General features: G+C 52.2%; 1 protein-coding gene across 5 annotated transcripts in view; it reads right to left on the bottom strand.

Annotated features, from left to right (window-relative positions):
- Positions 1-2,537: 2,537 nt before the first annotated feature.
- ATOH8 (atonal bHLH transcription factor 8) overlaps positions 2,538-22,185 on the bottom strand; it is a 34,961-nt gene continuing 15,313 nt past the window's right edge. Inside the window, exons 3-5 of one of the 5 annotated variants that reach the window (XM_072770071.1) lie at positions 14,883-14,957; positions 14,260-14,465; positions 7,262-7,394 (exon numbers count right to left, since the gene is read on the bottom strand). In XM_072770071.1, coding sequence (XP_072626172.1) covers positions 14,952-14,957 — 6 coding nt within the window. In that variant the 3' untranslated portion in view covers positions 7,262-7,394; positions 14,260-14,465; positions 14,883-14,951. The other 4 variants (XM_072770067.1, XM_072770072.1, XM_072770070.1 and 1 more) reach the window with 4 other exon arrangements.

Below are 22,185 nucleotides of genomic sequence, written 5' to 3'. Positions count from 1 at the left end.
CAACACGGACAGATCTTGAAAACAATATGCTTAGTGAAATAAGCCCAATAGAGAAGGATAAATATTGTACCATTTCACTTACACAAGGTACCTAGAATAGGCAAAGTCATAGAGAATAGAGGCTAGTAGGGGCCGGGGGGAGGTGGAAAGGGTTTTTGTTGGGGGTGTAGATGGTGGTGATGCTTATACAACATTGTGCAATATGTTTCATGCCACTGAACTGTGAACTTAAAAATGCTCAAAACGATAAATATTATGTTTCACAACAGTAAAAAGTAAATCTTTTTTTAAAAGAATAAGTGCTGAAGCACTTGGTTTTCATGGTTAAATGTTTTCCTACTGCAGGACTTTTCTGAGCCCTTATGAAGGGGTATATTATGCAGTGCCCCCATGGGGAGGATCATGGAATCCCTTGTTCTGAGAAGACTCCGTCTTAGTCGTCATAGAGTTGTTCCCCAAATTACAAATTTGGCTTCTGAGACTGACTCTCACACCTGAAAGAGGCACTAAAATCATTGTCAAACCCAGATTTTTATTTAGAAAACAAAGGTCAACATAGCTATCCCAAAGTGTGCCAAAAAAACTTGCCTTTTTGTTTTCTTTTCTTTTCCAAAAATGGAGATTTCTTTCTGGGGACTTGGAAGCATTTTGAGTTCTTTATTTAAAAAAAAAAAAAAAAAAAGAGTGTGTATTGCATGCATATATGTGTGCGCAAGAGGGAAATTCTCTAGAAACTTCTGGTGTGGGGCTGGAGATGAAACCCCAGAGGATGAACGCATGTTGTCTGTGGGCCAGATGGCTTTGAAGGTGGTTTGGGGTGTGGGCTTGGCACAGGGCTAAGTTCAGGGCTCTGTCTGCCTCTTGGGGGAGGGGGCAGGCTTTGTCCTGTCCCCTGCTCCCAATGGTGTTGTCAGTCAGCTGTCTTTGGACGTGCCCGGGTTACCAGAAAGCCTGAAGGGAGAAATGTGCCCGTTCCAGGGCATGCATCTCTCCTCCTGGAAGCAAGACCTCCAGTACCTGCTGAGCTGAGGGTGGGTGAGAGCTCCAGCCAGCTGCCCTATTTGCTCATGACCTTTCCATTGGATACCATATTTTATAGTCTCCTGTTTTCTGGCCTGGGTTTGGTGGGGACCTGGGGTCAGTTAGGAGGATATTAGATTGAAGGAAAAAAAGGCTGGATTCAAGCCCCAGCTGTGGGACAACGTAGGGTGAGTCACGGCCCAAAAATGCAGTGTCAGGGAGTGAAGCCAGAGGGGAAAATATTTACAACTGCCGGAAACATGATGAACCTGTCAAAAATACATGGAATCAGCTAAATACATTGGGAAGAAAAAGGCAAGGTCTCGTTTGGTTTTGTGAGGGTAAACATTTTTTCAAGAAAAATCATCAACAAAGAGATAATTCCTCTACATACAACTGCCTTATGTGAGCAACGTTTGTGGGAAATCGAGGAGAAGTGGCTGTGTGCCCTTCAGCTGAAGCGGGTTGGAGAGACGGGGTCAGCCATAGGAGGCAATTGGGGCAGATTATGAATTCAGTGGACCCAAGAGATCACAGCCGACGTACCCATGGGCGTACACTCCTCCACCCCCCTTGAACCCTGGAGATCCAGGGTGATGCTGGGCTTCTGTGACTATGGGGTGGAGGTGGGGGTGTTTTTATTTGTATCTAAACAGGAGAGAGGAGCCCCTAGGACGGGAGGAGGACAAGCATCCGGGCCGCTGTTGGGCAAGCAGGGTCTCCGGCTGCCCAGGCTCTGGGACTGAGAGAACTCGTGTTCCAGGAACCGGGGGCCTGGGCGGACTGGGAAGCCACTGTTTCCACAACCTTAGCAAACATGAGGCTTCAGAAAGAATGTTTTTTCTCGTGGGCAAGCAGAGAAAAGGAGCCTGGGATTTGGCCAGCACCCGGGGCAGCCAAGCGGGGGGTCACGGGGCCTGGGGAGACCCTGGAGACGCGGGAGGAGAGGAGGAGCGCTCGGGACAGGTCCGCGGGGCGGCGCGGCAGCCTGGCCTTGGCGCTGGCCCGGGGCGCCCAGGGGGGCTTGGGACAGGGGTCTCTACCGCCACACGCGCCCGAAGAGCACCGAGGAAGGCCGGCCTGCGACCTAGCCCGAGTCCCAACTGCCCTGGAGGCTGGCCTGAGGGTGTTCCCACCGCAACTCCCCCGGGGAGGGAAAGAGGGAGCACCCCTCAATGGGCTCCAGTGGGTGTGGGAGCTCCGTCCTCGGGGCAGCCTCGGGCCAGCCCCACCCCCACCCCGAGCCACCACGGATGTTCCTTCACGCATCCAGGCGGTCAGTAGGGGTGCCCTGCTCTGTGCCCCGCCGGGGTCCTCTGCCAGGGGCTCAGTTCCCAAAGGCTCAGCGGCAGAAACAGCAAGAAGCTGCCAAGCCCGAGCCCCACTCCGCTCTGGACCTTCTCCCTTGGAGCCTCTTTTGAGGTTTTTGGAAAAGGCCTGTGTCCCATTCTCTCGGGGTCTTGAACAAATTAGTTGCTTGGTAGTTATTTGTGGAAGGAAGAAAATAAATGCGTGAATCACCATATTTTCCACTTTTTATTCACTTAACAGAGAAACCAATATATACATTTTGCAAGGCCTTTTCGAGGATTTGGAAGTGAATTAGACCCAATCTCGGCCCTCTAGGAATTCATAGCACCATCTGGAGGTTCAACATGTGCCCAAATATCTGTGAAACCAGGTTGTTCGGTATAAATCCAAGTTCCTTGGAGGTGCATGGCTTCTGGAAGGCAGACGGAGCTTGTCTGGGGCCCAGGGATCTCAGAGGGGAGACAGGTGCCAAGGTGAAAACCAAGATGGGTAGTGGAGGAGGAAGCCAGCTGCCCTTCCCCTCGCCCCCTCCCCCATGCTCCCCAGGCAAGAGCCCCCTCCATACCTCCCTGTCCTCCTGGAACCTGGAAACAGACCCCTGAGGAGGGTTGAGAGGTCAGCAAGAGGTCAGGGTGAGAATGACAGTACAGATCCTCTTCGAGGAAACACTTGGAGATGTCCAAGTCTTGCACTGTCGCTGGGCCACTGACGGTGATGACTTTGTGGCTCAGGAAGCAGCACGGCAAGAGGAGGCAAGTGCAGTGCCCGGTCCAGCCCCCAGCTGGCCTACCTTGGCAGACCCCCGCACCGCACTTGCCTCTGCCTAATTAGTGGCGCCCACATCGCCGCCCTGGATCTTGGGCACCAAGGGGCTCTGTCTGTTGCTCCAGCTCCCAGCACAGTCCCCACACGCAGCTCCCTAGTTCCCCACTCCTGGGATCTGCCCCTCCTCCTCACTGGCTGGTGAGATAGGGGAGATGGGGGGATGTGGTGAGGGGGAACAGATAGGATAGCCGAGGGCTTTGGGGACTCAGGGTGGTGGAGGGAGGGGAGGAGGACTCAGGCCAGAGCAGTGGGCCATGGGGACAGAAGGGGGAACGGAGTGGTGAGACGGAATCAACCCGGGGCCCTGGCCAGGCTGTGAGCCCAGAAGGGGGCCCTGGGACTTGTGGACCGCCCTCCCCAGGACTTAAGCCTCTCTTCTGGGATGGTCTGAGGCTGGAACCAGGAAGCAGTGCAGCTTCGTGCACAGGGTTTGGAGGGTCTTGTAAAGCTCAGTGGAGTTGGAAGCTCCGAGTCCTGGAGCTTTGTAGCGTTTGTCCTGCAGAGAGCAGGAAGCACGCATGCTGCAGGAAACCAGCACACACACAGAGGTACACACTCACGCGGGTACCCTGGGGCGCTCTGTGGCTGGCGACTGATGAGCCATCACGGGCATGTGGGACCAGGAGCCAGAGCAAACAAAGCAGGAGGGTGTGCCACAGACAAACCTCCAGGGACTCTGTGACCAAGCCCTCAGCGGGACTGGGGCATGAAGAGAGTGGCTCTTGACAATTTTTATTTTGGCGAGGGTCTTCTTGCATGGTTGCTTACGTAGAACTGTCTTAAAGATTGTTGATAAAATCTGAATCGATCTCAAATGTATTTCCCTTCCCTGGGAATATATGCAAGTACGTATACGGGTGTGCATGTGTACACAAGAGGGAGTGTATGTTTCTGTGTGTGTGTGCAAAAACACAAGCTGCTGTGCTAATGCAAAAGCTGGAAAAAGAAAAGCATGGACTTTTAATCATTCCTATTCATATCTGTGTGTGCATACACACACACATCTACACACACACACACAAGTACACATCCATCCACATTCTTGACCCAGTCTATATCCCATATCAGTGATTCTAAGTTGCTTTTTTTTCTTGAGACCTGAGCTCACTTAAACCAGCAGCTCTAAACCTTGCTGGCACATTGGATCACTTATAGAGCTTTTAAAAATCCCAAAGCCCAGGTAACCCTCCAGACCAATACATCAGAATTTCTGGAGATGGGACTTTGGCATAAATACTTCATATCAATATTTAATAATCTCCTTAGGTGATTCCAATGTCCTTTCAGGCTAAGTAGTCCTATGCATAGAAAGTCCTTCTCCCATTCCTCTGTACAGAAAACTTCAACTCATGCTTTAAAGACCCATTTCCTGTGGGTCCTTTGGAGGAAAGCTCTTCCAGACACCTGCCCAGGGAGAGTTAGTGTTTTTCTTTCCTGAAGTTCCCAAAAACATCTTAGACATTGGACTGTTATCATAATATTTGCTTGTCTGTAGAGAACCAGGACCTCTGTGGAGACAGGTGCTATGTGAGACCCATCTCTCTACTGCCAACACCTAGCTTAATGTCTCATAAGCAGCTGATGATCAATAGATGCTTCAGAATGAGAGGCAAGTACATAGTGAAGTCCAAAAACAAGAGAGGGGTGGGCAGTGGAGGCCATGGGTTGTTTCTGGGTAGTAGGGGCATGGATCTGGTCCCCTGGCAGCAGGATGGGGGTACCTTCTCACCTTATAGTAACAGAAAGTGTCCTCTTATGTCAATAATCTTGATGCTGATTGGTCCACATGTCCTGCTTCCCTAGGAAGTGCCACCAGCATTATTCAGAAATTCAGAGAGACAAGTGAGGGGGGCTTGTGACTGTGCCTGGAGTTCTAGATGACCAATCCTTCTATCCTTCCTTCTATCCTTCCTTCCTTCCTTCCTTCCTTCCTTCCTTCCTTCCTTCCTTCCTTCCTTCCTTCCTTCCTCCTTCCTTCCTCTTTCTCTCTCTTTTTCTCTCTCTCTCTTTCTTTCTCTCTCTCTCTTTCTCTTTCTTCTTTCTTTCTTTCTTTCTTTCTTTCTTTCTTTCTTTCTTTCTTTCTTTCTTTCTTTCTTTCTGATTTGTTTCAAGAAAGAGAGTGCAAGCAGGTGGAAGGGCAGAGGGAGAGGGAGAAAGAAAAAAAGAAAAAGAGAGAATCCTCAAGCAGACTCCCTACTGAACACAGGGCCTGACTTGGGGTTTGATCCCAGGGTCCCGAGCTCATGACCTGAGCTGAAATCAAGCGCTGGCCACTTAACCCACTGAGCCACCCAGATGCCCCAGGTGACCAACCTTCCTTATCCATCCCCCCATTCCAAGCCCATTCTGTTTGCTTGGCTTCCAAGGCACCTTTGCTCTGAGCAGTGCCCTGAGCCATCTGTGTCCCCTGCTCCTGTCCCAGATCCAGGTCAGCCCAACAACCTGGTCCTTGGCAAAAGGCTGTGCCTGGAAAACACTGGTGCAAAGGGAGGAGGCTCCTATCTGCTGGCGGGGCCTGCAGACATTCTGGCCCCAGCCCAGGAGCCTCAGGAGCAGACAAGACAGGGCATCCCTGAGCTGAATTAAGTGACTAACATGCATCCTGCAGGAGTGCAACTTCTTTCCTCATCACCTCCCTTCTCTGTGGCCAGCCCTGCCCCTGACAGTCCTGTCCTCGTTCTTATCCTATTACCTCTTCCCCATCCCCAATGGCCCACTGAGGTGAAGTGGTGTGACAAGGTGATACAAAGACTTTGGTCCAGGACTGGACTATGGGACTGAAAAGGGGGTAAAAGCACAGGATTTGGTGTGAGACCACCCTGACTGGAGGGTCAGCTCCATCACTATTTCCTTGGGGCCTTGGTTTCTTCACCTGTAAAATGGAATTAAAACTACAGTTCCCACCTCATAAACTCATCAAATAGATTGAGGTGTGATGTAGAAAGAGGACCCCACGTTTCAGACCAGGCCTCCTAGTTACTAGTCCAGGCTGAGGCCATGGTGAGGGCCCCCTACCCCCGACACACACAGACAACATGCACTCACACACTGCCCACTTCCTGAAGGGTTCTCAACCTCTAGGCCAAGACTGGCCTCTCCCCTTCCCCACAACCGCCCCTCCACTGACCAGCCAAAGTCCTGGTCACCCACAGAATCCATTCAACACGAGCAGGTGTTTTCTTTATATGTTGGGGCTTTTACTTCAATTTGAAGCAGATGGTTGAGCACAGATGTGAACAGCTTTGGCCTTTTGAGCACAAGGAAGGAACAGGCCTTGGCTTTGAACATGCCTCCCTGCCCTCCCCAACTTACTGGCCCATTCCCCTGGTCCCTTCCCCCTCTCTGCCCCCCTACATAACCAGGAACAGACTACTGGCCTTCATGCAGGGCACCATCTTGTTTTCCCAGCCAGGAGGGTGGGCCACAGGCAAGGAGTAGCTGGCTGGGCTGGCTGGGGAGCACAGACCCTTTAGGCAAGTCACCTCCATGGGGCAAGCCCCTGGGGTGGGGTACAGGGTGGTCAATATTGCTTCTTCCCCCTCTTATTCCTTTGTCATGATGTTCAGGGCTTAGGGAGCCTGGACCCAGGGAACATTGAGAATCAGAGTTACAGGCCTGGGCAGCCATTGGGGGTGGGGCAAGAAGAGGGCCAGGATCTCATATCCTACTCCATACAAGAACCCCCAGCCCTCTATCATAACCCCCCGAAGGCTTATCTTGTACCCAGCCAGCTCAGGGCCCGGTGTAGGGAAAGAGTTCCAGGTCAGAGGGTTGAGCACTTCCAATGGTCACCAAATGTGCATCCCTTCCATGAGTTTCCAGTGGGATTGCTGACTCGTCTTTGGCTTGGGATGGAACTCAGGCAATAGGAGGAGCGAAAGTCATAGAGCCATGGTGTGGCTTTTCACCGTGGGGTTTTATCACCACAATTTGTTCAATGTCTTTGTGGAATCTTTGGCAATGAATTTCTGCAGCCCCGGGGCAAGGGGGAGGCTTAGCTCTCCCCTCCCTACGAGGCAGAGGGCAAAGTGCGGAGTCACCAGAGTGGCTGAGGGGGGACAGGAGGGTGAGAGGGAGGCAGGTGTGCCCCTGCCCCACCCTGAGAGGCAGTGGTCTGAGCATCTGGCGGCATCTTGGAGAAGAAGACAAGGCTGGATTTGGAGAGCTCACCTTCTCCTCAGGCTTGACCAGAGAGGGCCTGCAGCAGCATCCTTGGTCTAGCCTGGGGCCAGTCATTCCTGAAAGAAACAACCAACCATCAGAAGAAACCATGCCCTCCTGCCTGCTATTTCCTAAAGGCCAACTGGCCCCAGGTGCTGGCACCCTTAGCGCCTCCTCTCGTTTACTCCTAGCTGCTGCCCCAGGAGGGACTTGTGTGGCCCAGGCAGGGGACAGCATCTTGATGGGCTCAGTGACAAGCCAGTATCTGAACCCAGGACTGGCTGCCCCCAGAGCCCACATTGGCCCCTTCCTCCTGACTCCGTATTTTATTTTTATTATTTTTTTAAAGATTTTATTTATTTATTTGAAAGTGTGAATGGGGAAGGGGCAGAGGAAGAGGGAGAGAGAGAGAGAATCTCAAACAGACTCTGCACTGAGGAGGGAGCCCAATGTGGGGCTCGATCCCAGGACCCTGAAATCATGACCTGAGCTGAAGGCAGATGCTTAACTGACTGAGCCACTCAGGTGCCCCTCACTCTACATTTCAGAGCCACTGCTGATTTTGTTGGTTTGAGGAAATGGGCAGGGTTGCTGGGGCTAGCGGGAGCTCAGGGACACCTGAGCTGATAACACAATCCTCCGGGTCACACCTCTGAGGCATGTCAGAGGCAGGCCTGCCCCCCATGGGAATGGCCATCTGCAGCTTCTTTCCCCGACACTGTTCAGACAAGAGCACTATACCAGGAGTCAAGGGGCCAACTCCAGGTGCTGCCCCTCCACCTACCAGCTGGGTGACCTAAGACAAGTCCCATAACTTCTCTGGGCCTCAGTGTTCTTATCTATAAAATGACACAGCTGGAACAGGTCAGTAATTTTCAAACTTTCTCTTAGGCAGTAGAAATGAAGTCTGACCTGTGGACCCCTAACACAGAAAGCAGATAAACACGGTCCCATGTATTTAGAGGGGCAGGGTAGGGAGGACACGGTTGGAGGGCAAGGTGGTGGTCACAGGGTGCATTCCCTCCAACGTGAATGGGACATCTCTGAGAACCCAGGGTGCCAAGGTACACAGTTTGGGAACCATTAGGTCAGCCCATCTTTAAATGCCTTGCTTGCAGAGCTGACCTTTGGGATTTTCGCTCTGGCAACTGGACCTCGTGTTGCTCATGAGGAAAGTGACCACGGGGTGTGACTTGCTACCAGGAAGGGACAGGAGACAGGGAGAGGTCACAGGGGCTACTGGGACTTTTTCAGGGGAGGTCAGAGCTTTGGAGAAGGAACATGCCAGAGTAACAGCGGCGCCTCAACCCGGCACAGCACACTCCTACTAAAGCAGCTCCACGTACTGCTTCCCTGTGATTCTTGCAATGACCCTGAACAAACAGCTACATTACTTGCTTTTGAAGCAAAACATCTGTCAGGCACCTCCGCCACGCCAGGGGGCTTTCTTGTCTCCCCCCCATCTCAGAGGTGAGCTATCGCTGGTTCAGGGGCAGCGCTAGACGCTGGCCACGGCAGGATCTGAATCCAGATCGACAATGTTTATTCGACCACAGAAAAGCTGCTCCTGCTGAACCAGAGGCTGGGGAAGCCGGGCCGGAGCCAAACCACGGTTCTGGAGGGCCTGCCAACCGCAGGCCCCAGCGAGCCTCGCAGGCCTGGGACGTTGGGCTTGGCCCGCAGCCAGGGGCTGAGGCCGGGGTGAGGCTGGGAGGGGGTCCCGAGGAGGGCAGGCGAGAGCTGGGCCAGGAAGAGGGGGTGTCCCCCAGCTAAGAGAGGCTGAGAAGGGAGAAAGGAACGCAGGAGGCGGGAGCATCTCGACGTGCTGAGTCCGGGCTCACGCCCTCTGAGCCCACGATGCGGTGCACGGCTGGCCCGGCAGGAATCAGGAATCTGCTTTCTGTTACCGAGTCTGAGGAGGAGGATTAAGAGGCGGGAAGGAAACCCAAGGGGATGGCACAGGGTCTGTGGTCCAGGGTGATTTACAGCCCGCGTCAGCCGGGCGCTAGCTGCCTGGGCGGGCCCTTTCTGTCCAGCCTGCCTGCGGTCTGGGAAGGCGCAGAAAGCGGGCTCGGCAGGAGGCCCGAGCTGTCCTACTGGCCACTACGTCGGGGCGCCGGGGCCCTGTCCCAAGCCCTCTATTGGCTCTCTGACCCCGTGGAAGCCATGACTACCACCCAAAGGCAACCAAGAGCAAGGGAGGTGAGACGGGTGTCCTCTCGCCAAAGCCTGACCCTCAATTCTCCATCCCACCCTTCCCCTGGTGTCTACACTGGACCTGTGTTCCCACCATCCACCTCGGCACAGGAATCCCAACACAGGCACCAGCCATCAAGAAAGTCTTATGTCAAATAGGGTGTGGTGGGAAGAATACGAGGAAGCCTTAAGGTGCCAGGACCTCCTCTGTGATTAACCAGCTTTGTGACCTTGGGGAACTCACACTCCCTCTCTGTGCTTTAATTCCTTCACTTCTACAGCAAGTACAAATACTATACATGCACATGCACTCTCCCCAAAGGGCCCTGTGGAGAACATAGATGGGTGAGGTAGATCCCAAGAGTTTAGGAAACACCATAGACCTCGGCTCCAACTTGGAAAGTCACTATATATGTTAGCATATTAAAGGCTCTGAGAAGTCCTGCAGTAAAGAAATTTGCCTGGCTTTATTTACTCATTGTTTTTTGAATTCATTTGATCCTGTGATCACAAGTGCACCTTGAGGCAATCTGTGGCCCTTCCCTGAACTTCAAGTGTCTGCTTCCTCCCTGCCTCACCATCTGGCCCAGTCTCTCAGCATCCCAACCCAAATGCCCAGTAGAGGCAGCAGGTTGGTGCAGTCTCTCTCAGATTTCTTCCATAGACCAGTTATGCATAAGGGATAGGAGACAAGCCCATGGATACCCCTTCAGAAGGGGCAGGGTGTGTGTGTGTGTGTGTGTGTGTGTGTGTGTGTGTATTAATTACAGGCAGGTAATTACAAATACAGAAGAGGGCTGGCAAATATTCTTCACTGTGACAACCATATTACAGTCCCCTTCTCATGGAACCGGGGGCAACAGCCTGTGTCACCTCATGTAAGAAGCACAGCTTGAGAGGGCCTCTCAGACTCCATCCAGCTCTGGTCTTTTGCGGGTGGTTTTTCCTCTGTGGGCCAAAGCTCTGGGTACAGCTGGGAAAGGCTCCTGGCTGACGGCCCTAAGAAGCCCCTACATCCCAGCCCCTTACCATAAAAGATACCCTTTAAACAGGTTCTGCGGGAAAAATAAACTTTGAACATGACTAGACAAGATGGCCTCTCAGGTCCCTTTTGGGTCTGTCGTGCTGAGTTCAAGGGAGGTGATTTAGTCAGTATGGCAAAGTGGTTGAATTTATTACACTTAGAAATCATCTTTTTATCTGTCCATTCCTTTGTTCTGTCCATGTACCAGAAGGTCACATGGAGTCAGGACACCAGTTCCACGAGGATAGGGACACGGTCTGGTTTTTTTTTTTTTTTTTAGGATTTTATTTATTTATTCCTGAGAGACACACACAGAAAGACAGAGACAGAGACAGAGACTGAGAGAGAGACACAGAGAGAGAGGCAGAGACACAGGCAGAGGGAGAAGCAGGCTCCATGCAGGGAGCCGACCTGGGACTCGATTCCCAGACTCCAGGATCAGGCCCTGGGGCCGAAGGCAGATGCTCAACCGCTGAGCCACCCGGGCGTTCACACGGTCTGTTTTGTTTGCTGATGTAGCCTCGGAGCCTAGAACAGCCTGGACACACGGGTGCATCTCGATAAATGTTTGTTGAACAAGCGAATAAATATTTCCAGTCACAAGCATTTTATTTACTATAGCTTTTATACCTGGAATATGTTTCCTGTTTCAAACGTAACTCAGCATTTTTGTAAATAGGCCCACACTTCAGGGAAAGTTTGGGTAATTTGTCATGAATCCTCGAACAATTCCACACCTTTCTCGCTTTTGTTCACTTCCTGTTTTTTTTCTTTCTAATTATACCTCTTCTGCTTACAAGTCTGTCTCTGGCTTTAAGAGGACTGGCTTCCTCTCTTGATCACTTCTGTGTAACTGCACTGCTATTTTACCATGCTAGGGGCATTTTAAAAATGACTAATCTGCCTTCTAAGGCATCTTACCTTTTAAATTCATTTTATGATTTTTACATTCGTTTTCAATCCACTTTACCTACTTGACTATTTTTTACTATTTTCTAATTATCCACTTTTATATATTTTAGCACTTTGGATATAGCCTTCCATGTGCAGAAGATCCAATGAAATTGAAATCCTGACAGGTTTTGTTTGTTTATCCTAAAAAGAACAGATTTCCAATGTTATTTTATTTATTTTAAAATATTTTTATGTATTTATTTATTTATTTATTTATTTATTTATTTATTTATGACAGAGAGAGAGAGAGAGAGAGAGAGAGAGAAAGGCAGAGACACAGGAGGAGGGAGAAGCAGGCTCCATGCTGGGAGCCTGACGCGGGACTCGATCCGGGACTCCAGGATCGCGCCCTGGGCCAAAGGCAGGCGCCAAACTGCTGAGCGACCAAGGGATCCCCTCCAATGTTATTTTAAAACAAAAATATGAAAGACAAGCGGGGAGGACACAGTGAGACCCACAGGTATTATTTTATCTTTCACTTCTGAGTACACCAACCTATGGGCTGGGAATGGGGTATTTTGTTCTAAATGCAGAACAGTGGGGTTCACAGTGGCCCCAAAGTCGGCAGGCCATGGTGCCCTGGGCAGGTGGGCTCATCGCTCCATGCCTCCATTTCCCCATCTTTAAAGTGGACACAGTAATGGTACCCACCTTCCAGGCCAGTTGCTAAGAATCAATGAGACCTTGGAGCCATGCCCCTGCAGGGCCTGGTACACCCCAGAGGCACTAGAAGGTGCTGGCTCATGTCCCCACAAAGAACTGGGTCCTCTATATGATTAACATGTATTTGAAAACATAAAATGGCATCATAGGCTGAAGAGTCTCAAGTAATCAGGAAAAGTCACATTGAACCAACCATCTGTCATTTTTGATGTGGGAAACAAAGGCAGAAGAGAAATTATTAAATATCTTTACTCCCTACAGCCCATTGACAAGTTCTTGAAATAGGCAGAGTGACATTCCTCTAGGGACTCAGTTGCCTTGATGTTAATACTTTGTTAAGGGCAAAAGGCAATCTTAGACTGACCCCCAAGATCCCATAAATCTACTTGAACATCTAGAAATTCCCTGGAAACTTCCTTTATCTGTACTTCTCAAGATATATGTTGGCAATCACCCTCCAAGCACGTAACCCATGATATACATCTGAAGAGTCACAATTGAAGGTTTACTAAACAGTAATAAATGACCTTTTCCTAATAATAGCTAGCTCCCTCAAATCCTGGAGACCCTATTGCCAAAATACCTCTTATGCTGTCCATAACCCTCTCCCAACTTGAAAGTCTATAATGGGCCACTCCCCATGACCCTGGTGCAGCTCTTTCTGTCCATGGGTCCTGTCCCTGCGCTTTAATAAAACCACCTTTTTGCACCAAAGACGTCTCAAGAATTCTTTCTTAGCTATTGGCTTCAAACCCTAACGCCTTTCCTACATGAATCTTGACCAATTTGCTTTCAATGGATTTAAAAAAACAAGACATCATTTCTAAAATTACATAAGGCATGTCCCTCACCTCATGAATGGATAACCAAAGTGTGGTGCATCCATACAATGGAATATTAGCCTTAATAAAGGAAGGAGGTACTAATACAGGCTAGAATGTGCATGGCCCCTGAAAGTAGCATGCTAAGCAAAAGAAGCCAGTCTTGAACACCACGTGTTCTAGGATTCCATTCACACGGAATGTCCAGAGCCAGGAAACCCACAGACTAGTGGCTCCCTGGGGGTCGGGGGCAGGGAAGACTGTGGGGTATGAAGTGATAGCTAAAGCATCCAGGGTGTCTTTTTGGCCTGGGAAGAAAGTTCTAAAATTCACTGTAGTGATGGCTGCACAGAGCTGTGAAAGTACTAAAAACCATTCAGTTGTACGCTTTCAGTGGGTGAACCTGATGTGATCTCAATAAAGCAGTGAAGTTTTACAAAATTAGGTAGGTAGTACCAGTTAATCATAGAAAGGTTAGAAAATACAGAAGACTGAACAGAAGAAAAAGAATCTCAATCACCTCAATCTCCCCACTGAGGGCAAACCCCTGGTAACACGGGCTGACTTTTGTTCCTTTACTTTTCTCAGGCTTAGACACAACTATACAGTATTTGTTGTTGGTTTGGGTATTTATTTACTTATTTTTTTAATGTTTATGATTTACGTATCCTTGCCGCCAGTAGAGAATTTTATGCAAGTGGAATTAGGTTGTGCAAACCACACCGTAAGCTGGTGTTTGTGTTCTAATGCTCTGGCCAGTATGCCTTTGCCTTGGCACACGTGCTTTCACATCTCCGCAGGCCAGGCTCTGCTGAGGTTATTCTGGGCACATTCACAGGCCCGGGCTTCTGGCCTTCCAACTTCCCAGGGAACTGGAAGCAGGTATGGACCAGCCCACCCCCAGTGCCTCCCGCCCTGCCTGGCCTGGGCGCCAGGGGTGACAGGCAGGAAATTTATGAGCAGTTGGAGTTGGCTGCTATTTTCCGAGGGCGGGAGCATGGTGTGAATCAAGGATCCCACTGTGTCCGGGCTGGGAGGGCCCTCTGAGGTCCCAGCCATCTAAGAGTTGCAAAGTTATGGGCCAGAGCCCCTGGTGAGCCAGGAGAATCCTGCTAGGGACCATGAATTGGAGAATTCATTTATTCAACAAAGATGTACTGAGTCCCTACTGGGTGCCAGCCTCTTGACAAGCAAGGGGTCAGAGTCCCTGCCCTGGGGCAGCTGATAATGTAACTCCAGGGTGAGGCTGGAAACCACTGCTGCTGGTACGCACTGCCGACTTGCCTGGTCCCTGCTGTGTTCGTTCTTCACTGGAGTGACAGAGATTGCCAGGGGCTCTAGGTTACAGTGTGTGGACAGCTGTCTGCCCAGGGCGCCCCAGCCCCTCAGCCCGGGAGCATGGGTGGTTCTGGCAGTCTAAGCCCTTCGTTCACTGAAGCCAGTGGATCCATCAGAACCTGAGCCAGTTGATGATAAACAGAAGAACCTTCCTACCAGTAAGAAAGAACCACCATATCAGACAATGGGGATGAGAGCAGGTGACCCTGGGTTCCCCTCCTGTGCTAAGATGCCAGAGGCAGAGCTGAGTCCCAGGTGTGCTGGGCCAGCATCGAGAGAGCGCTGACCACACACCCCACACTGCCCCCAAAGTCCTATTGGGAACTACTCCCACCTGCTGGACCATATACTCCAGGAAGGTGGGGTTTGGGGGCTGGGTCCCTGCTGTTCCCCAGTCAGGGATAATCAGGGATAACCAGAGTCCAGTGTCAACCGCTCAGCCCCCACCTCCACTGCAGGCTGAGAAAAGTGTGCTTCTCCTGTGCATTCCTGAAGCACTGTATGTGAACTCTTACATCCCCCCCGCCACGAATTATTGTTGGTATGATTGCCATCATCCCCTCGCTCACCCCAAGCACCTCCACCACCGGCTCCTGAGGGAAGGAAGGGGCCACGTCATCCTCAGCACCCCTGTCCTCCTAGGCCTAAGGACAGAAGGGAGTGAATTAGTGCTTAGAGCTACAATTTATTGACCAAGGGTGGCCTCGTGCCAGGTGCCATGCTACACTCCTTTGCATGTGCTCTTACTCCCTAGGAGGTGGCCACTGCTGTTCCCATTTTGCAGATGAGGAGAGGGAGGCTGGCACAGTTTCTTGGCTTCCCTAGGGCCACACTGCTGGGAGGCAGGAGGGCAAGACAGACCCCATGACCACTTTCTGGAGAGCTCAGCTTCTCCACTGGCAAGCTGGACTGGCAGGTCCCCAGGCCATCCACTCAGCTGCCACCTTCCTTGGTTCTAAGAAAATCTCAGTCTCTGTCCCGTGAGCCTAAGGGAAAGGTGGCAGGCAGTGGGAGGCCTGGCACTCCCTGATCAGAGCCTGTAAGGAGCCCACTGAGCCTGCAAGAGGGGGAGCCCACAGCCCCTGCCACACTGACGCCTTCTTGGGCTACAGGCCACTCTCTCTGGCTGCCAATCTCTCAGTTTCCCTCTCCACGCTTCCCCTATACATCTCTGTGCCAACTCTCTCTTGGCCTCTCCTTTGTTTCTCTCTCCCTGTCCGTCAGCCTATCTGTCTTTCTCGGCCCCGACCCCGAGCACAAGGCACTGTGAGGGTCGAGCTGGCCTGAGAGAGGGCCGGAGGCCCAGCTGCCGCAGCTTCCCATCTGCTTCCCATTCTGTGATGCTGTCCAGCCAATTCCACTTGGCTACACACTGCTCTTCCAGACCCCAGGAGCTCAAGGAGCCCATGACCTTGCCCCACAGCCAGAGGAGGCGCTCAGACTCGAGGGGAGCAGACAGCTGGCCAGACAGGTGGCCTGGCCAGGTGAGGAAGGCCCCGCCTCTCGGTGGGCTCTGATCCATGACCCTCACTGCTCCCCTCTCCCCCCTGCTCCCACACACACTACACGCAGACATGCATATCTAGCCATTGTGTCGACAGGTCCCTGTCAGGCCTGCTTCTTCCCCAGCTGGGGATGGCTCCCTGTCACTCCTCTGCGTCTCTCAGTGCCCCCCTCCCCAGTCCTTACCACAACTGAAGGCAGCCAGTGATGGGGCACCAGGCAGACAAGCCATTTCATGCTCAAGCGCTGGCCAGCAAGCCTTTGCAAAGACTCCCTGTCCAGGAGACCCCCAGGAAGGAGTCTAGTTGTGGATATTTCAGGACCAGTGAGGGAAACAACAGGTGGTCATGAAGTCCCCAGAGAGCCCCCCCAAATCAAGTGACTTCCACAAAAAACTGTGCAAATGCAGCTTTAAGGTGAGAAAAACACCTCCTCCCCCTTCTCACCATCCCTAGACCCCTCAGCTAGATTCTGGAAGCACTATGGGAATCCAGGCAAGGGTGGGACATCTCTGATCAAGGCTCTTTACTCACTGCTACCCTGTCCATCAGTGACATCACAAAAGTAGCTTCCAGCTGCACAAGGGAAAGGCCAAGACAGGAAAAGAAACGAGTATTTTACCCACGTGCATGGGTAAAATACCTTCTTGAAGGCAATACAGCTCCGGGGTTGAATGTGCCAGCTGTGGCATCACACAGCCTCTGTTTGAATCCTGGTTTCCCCAGTCTACCAGCTGTGTGACTTTGAGCAAGTTACTTAACCTCTCTGTGCCTCAGTTTCTTCACCTATAAAATGGTAATAACAGTAATCTACAGCTTGAACACAATGGTGGCAATGCAAAGTACTCAGCATTGGGCAGCCACAAGTCAGACCACACGTGTGTGTCTGTGTGTCTGGGGGCTCCCTGCTGTTTGTCCATTAGCTCTCACTCAGTACTGGGCACAGAGGAGCCGCCTGCGAGAGGCTGTGAAAGACAAGTGGAAACCCTTCCTTCCCCTCTGCTTCCATTCTTCCACTCATTCGGCATATATCTACTGAGTGTTTAGACCATGCCCTGCTCCCTTTGAAGCCCTGGGGATCCTGCAATGAGCAAAACAGACAAGGAGCCCTGCCCTCCCCACGCTGACATCCTAGAACCAGCCCTTCCACAGAAGCAGATTTCTTTAGAGAAAGGAAGCCTCGTGTTTTCTGTGCCAAACAGCTTGGACAGGTCCCTTCCCAATAATTGATGCACTTCCCTGCATTTGTAGTCAGACTAGTTACTGGATGTACTTTAGCTTCCTCTTGACAACCCAAGGTCAAGCCCAAAAACATTGGGCCACTGGAGACTCCCCAGGTCCTCAAGGCTTCTGGGGCCCCTTCCCCCAACACTAAATGACACAAGGCTCTTGGCTCTTCTGAATCTCTGGCATTGCTCTTTTTGTTTCTCTGTCTCTTCCCACACCATCGGGCCACTGGCTGTGACTCCGGGTGCTGTCGCCAGCACCTGCTCCAGGAGCTGGTCTCCCACTTCAATAGGTTCTTTCTGTTCAGCTGCTCTGATCAGAGGCACCAGGGAGTCAAGCTCATAAAAGCTATGCACAGATTAAGAATAAGGGGCTCAGAAGAATGCCCCCCACCTCCCAGGGCTCTCCTATGAGCTTTTTATGCATGGCCTTTGTGTTCTGGAGCTCTGCACTCCACCGGGTGGGGCCTCTGTCTTGTTCTCCACAGTGACCCTGCACCTAGAACAATGCCTGGTACATAGGAAACAGTCAAAAGTATTTATTCTTAAATAAATGTGCAGGGCCCTCATGGTTTCTTCATCTTTTTCTGCTTATATAACTAAAGAGACTGAACAAGTAAGAATCACTGTGTGTATATGTGAAGGGGGTCGGTGGGTCTAAGTGGGTCAACCTTTGCAAATAACCACACTGGCTGTCCACCTGCATCCTGTGTGTGGGGGTGGGGGGATGCGGTGGCAGGAGAGCATCACTGTGTCACGGAGTTGGCGGGTGATCCTCAGCAGCATCTTCTACCCCCTAGACAGGAACTCAACCCACCCATGTAGGAGCCCCCCTCCGTGTGACCCTGACGGACGGTGCCTACAGGCACTCCAGGACACCTGTGTGTGTACACACACGACAGCAGACGGGGTGTCCTCTACCTGGCAATGGCATCAAGTCCTCGGTGGGCAGCCCAGTCTGGTATCCATTTTCTAAATCACTGGGTAGGGAGGGGATGCTGGGGGTCCCTCTGCCCACCTTCCTGGTGCCCCAGGAACCCCTTCCAGCTGACAAAGCCCATTCACAGACATTGTTTCATTGAAGCCTGCTCACCCATGGCCACTTTCCTCCATGCTTTAGGTGGAGCAGAGCTCAGAGAAGGCAAGTGCCTGAGATCAAAAAGCTCATGAGTGGCTGGGCTGCCACTCAGAACCACATCTCTCAGCCCCAGGGCCTTGTACTGGCAGACACCATCTGCAGTTCACACTCCCACCCTGGGGGCAGCAGAGGACATCGATGGTCTAGATTCAGAAGCACCTGTGTCCTGGAGCTGAGGAGTCTAACTCGCCCTGCCGGGCCTGCCCAGCTGTATGACCTGGGTGGGTGGCTTCACCTCTGGGTCCCAGCCTCCCAATCTAGCTGCTGTGGTAAGAAATGTGCATGTAGACTGCTGTATGAGTCAAGTGAGTAATACACACAAGAGGGCTCTGCAAACTATAAAGCACAGTGCAGAGAGGTACAAGGTCACTAGTGGCCTGGCCTGGTCCTTCAGGTTCTTTTAATCTCAGTGCTATCAGCTGAAAATGGAGCTACTGGTGCTCACTTTGCAGAGTCATGGTGAAGAGTGAACAAGCTTATGGAAGTGGGGCTCTGGAACTATGGTTAAGGTTGTAATGCTGGTTAGCCCCACTGAGATGAGAACCACTGTCACAAATCAGGGTCAATCATCCAGGATGAGCCATATGGCTGTTTAAGCCTGCTGCACTCCTGGCCAAGAGAGCCTGTGTCTTTCTCAATTTCAGGGGGAGCACCCCTTCTTCCAGGGTAGGTAGGGGATGTCTGGGCACGGTGACTGAACTGATGAGGAGAAATGTTCTTTCCAGCAAACAGCAAAGTCCCTGTACTGCCTTTGTATGCAGCAGGAGGATGAAGTTCTCAGTGCTGTGGCAGCTACTATGCAGCCATGAGGCAGACTAGACCATAAGAAGAAGCCCTGGAGCCCAAGGAGCAGCCACTTCCCTTCACCTGTCCTGAGAAACAGGAGCCCCTACTTAGTTTAAGCTGCTGCTTGAGGGGGTTCTTTGATCTGCATTGCAAAGCTTTCCTCACTGATTCAAGAGGACAAGGATACAAAGTCCCCAAACAGGGGCCTCAGGGAGCACCAGGACATTTCCCTGGTTGTGTCCTGAAGCCCCTAGGTTACCCCTCCCTAGAGTCTTGGTCATCAGCATAGGAATATTCAGCGCCAGCTATGTGGATTTTAGTTAAAGGAATGTAGTATCATTATTTGGGGGCCTACTATTTGCCAGAAGCTGGGACAGCAAATTGAAAGGGCCCCCAGTCTGGTTAGAGAAGCAGGCACTACACAAACACCGTATAACATAATGTAACGTAGTGCTGGGGTTACGTATCACATAATTTATCGTATAACGTACCAGCTAAAAATACGAGGTAATGACATAGCATGAACTCCAGTATATCACATAATACAACATCTTATATCATTACTTCATAGCGTATCACAAGACACGCTCCTGCATTAGCCTAGACACATCCCCGAGGTGAAGGCAGCAGAGCGGCCATGATGCCGAGGAGGCATGCTGTGAGGCCCTGAGGAGGAGACCCGGCAGGGGTCAGGGAGGGCTTCCAGGAGGAACTGAGCCTTCCAGAAAGAGCAGGAGTTAGCCAGACAGACAGGGGAGAAGGGCATTTCAGGCAGAAGGGACATGAGCACAGAGGCCAAAAATAGCCCTTTTGGGCGAGGAGTTCCTTGTTGCTAGAGTATAAATTGGGACACAGGGAGTGACCAGCTGGAGCCAGGTCACTGAGGGGTAAGAGTGTGGCCTCCACCCACGGCCTAGGGGGAGCCCCCAAGGGTCCTGAGCAGGGAGTGAGGTGGTCAGACCTGGCTTCTGGCAGCACTGTCAGGAGGGGCTCAGGTGGGGGGCCCGCTGAGCTGGAGCAGCTGGGCCAGGTCCCAGGTGGCTGTCAATTCCAGGCGGAGAACAGGAGGGTCTTGAAAGAAAGAATAGCTCCCTACAGAAATAGGGTTACTAGGAAGCTCAAGGAAGGCAAGGATTAATATTTTCCCCTAGAACCACTTTCTGGTCTGCTAGGGCAGGGACGTGGAGAGTGGATGACCAGCTCAAGGATGGGCAAGGGACTGGGGCCTGCTGGCACCCCTCTGATCCAGGCCTGTACCCACTGTGCTGGGTATAGGGGCTCAGGGTTGAGCAGTAGGCAGGGCAGACTTGTCCCACCTCCCTTGTCCTCTGGAAGCCACAGGGCTGGAAAGCAATTTCTGGTCACTGGGCCGACTCCACACTATAACCAGAGGCCTGGGGCCAGTAGTCATTCTTTCTCCAGGCCCTCCTTATCTTTGGCCCCATGAAGGCCAATTTCTCAGGCAGAGACATGAGAGGGAGGAGGGAGTTAACAAAAACAATTTCACATAGTTTGTGCATCAATTCCTGAGTAGATCTGGGAGGCAGGCTGGGCATCTTCCCGATAGGACACTTGAACAAGGCCACCCAGTCACACAGACAGCCCCAGGGCAGAGCTGAGCTGGCTTCAGAGTCCATACCCAGACACCTGCCCACTGAGACCAAGTGGAGAGGGTGGGTCTCAGCCCGCTCTGAGCCCTTCAGATGGTGAGATTACTGGCTCTGAAATTGCAATAAACATAAATATTTGGCCTTTCCAGAGCTGCCTCTCTCCAACTAAAATGGAGAAGGAAGAAGAGGGGAAAGTGGGCACAGAAATGAATGCAGGGGACTGGGTACAGTGTAGATGAGACACACAGACGCCCTCCAATGCCCAGAGTCCCTGGCCTCTAAGGGAGGCAGCCACCCATGCGGGACATCAGGCTTTTCCCACTGCTGTGGTGAGGGGCTCCTGAGCTTCTGGGACTGTTGGGATGGCAGGTTGGGGGACAGTGGGAAAGGGGTGCAGGGAATTGAGAAAGGAAAGGGGAGACCCCCCCAGTTCCTAGCCTTGACCTGTGTGCACCCCTCCCACATGAAATCATCAGCCTCTGACACTCGGGAGGCATCCCGTTCCCAGCCTCCTCCTGCGCCTGACTCCAGCTCCTCATCCGGGCTCCAGGGTTGTGAGGAAGGCGGGCAGAGACTCGCCATCTCCCTTCCTCCCCAATGCTGGTGTCCCAGCTGCCAGCTTTGCCCCAGCACCCCGTGGCCTCTGGACAGGCCACCCGGTGACTGCTCCCAGGAGATGCCCGGATTCCAGGCAGACATCTCCCAGAAGCTTCTGGCAGAGGCAGCCAGTTCTTAAAAAAGGCTTCATGTCATTCTGCAATCAGCTGAGGGGCCCAAGCACAAGGGTGTTTATCAATGCCACTGTGTTCCCCCAGCATCTCCGTGTCGCTCTCTGACGAGCCCACTCTGTCCCCCTGACGCTGTTGGTGTCTTTGCGCCTCTTGTCCAAGCCCTGAACACCGACGACCTGGGCCCTGCCCACAGCGTGCCCTCCCGGGCACCTTCCTTCCCGTCTGTTCCCTCCAGCTGAGGTTTTGTGAAAACAGGCACTTCCAACTATGCCCAATTTTAACAGTTTGGAGAAGGAAGAGAGTCTGGCAGCGTCCAGGAGAACTAATGAGGTGGTCTTCAGGCACCTTAGACGAGAAACAAAAGTCGTAAGTGGTGTAAGAGGAGGGAGAAACAACATAAAAAGAAAACGAGAGGAAACAAAATAAAAACCAGAGATAAAAAGTCCAGAGAAAACAGCGGCGCCTGAGAAACAAGGATCCCAGCCGCCAACTTTTACGGCGTCCAGCCCTGTTATTCATAAGTGAGTTTCCTCTCTCACAAAGGACCTTTTGCACGGTTTTCCCTTCTGCCTCCAAACCAGCTGCTCGCGCTGTTGTATCCTGAGTGATGATGAGGCTCTGAAAGGGTTTTTTGGGAACAGATGGCCAGGGGAGAGCTGGGGAATGTGCCAGCAGCGGGCTGGGCGGGCTGCCAGGGCCTGCGGTGACTGAGTGCTTGGGCTTCCAGCTCGCGTGCTTTCCCTGCCCTCTGCCCTCCGTGGCGCCAGCAGGCCTTCCCAGCGAGCGCTCGGAACATCTGGAGTCTGGGGCTGCCAGGAGGGGGGGCCGCGGCGGCCGGGCGGGGGACCCTCTGTTCCAGCGGAGCTCCCATGGACTCCG

The sequence above is a fragment of the Canis lupus genome, chromosome 12 (genome assembly GCF_048164855.1).
Source record: "Canis lupus baileyi chromosome 12, mCanLup2.hap1, whole genome shotgun sequence".
Lineage (NCBI taxonomy): Eukaryota > Metazoa > Chordata > Mammalia > Carnivora > Canidae > Canis > Canis lupus.
This window is presented reverse-complemented; position numbering and strand designations above follow the sequence as displayed.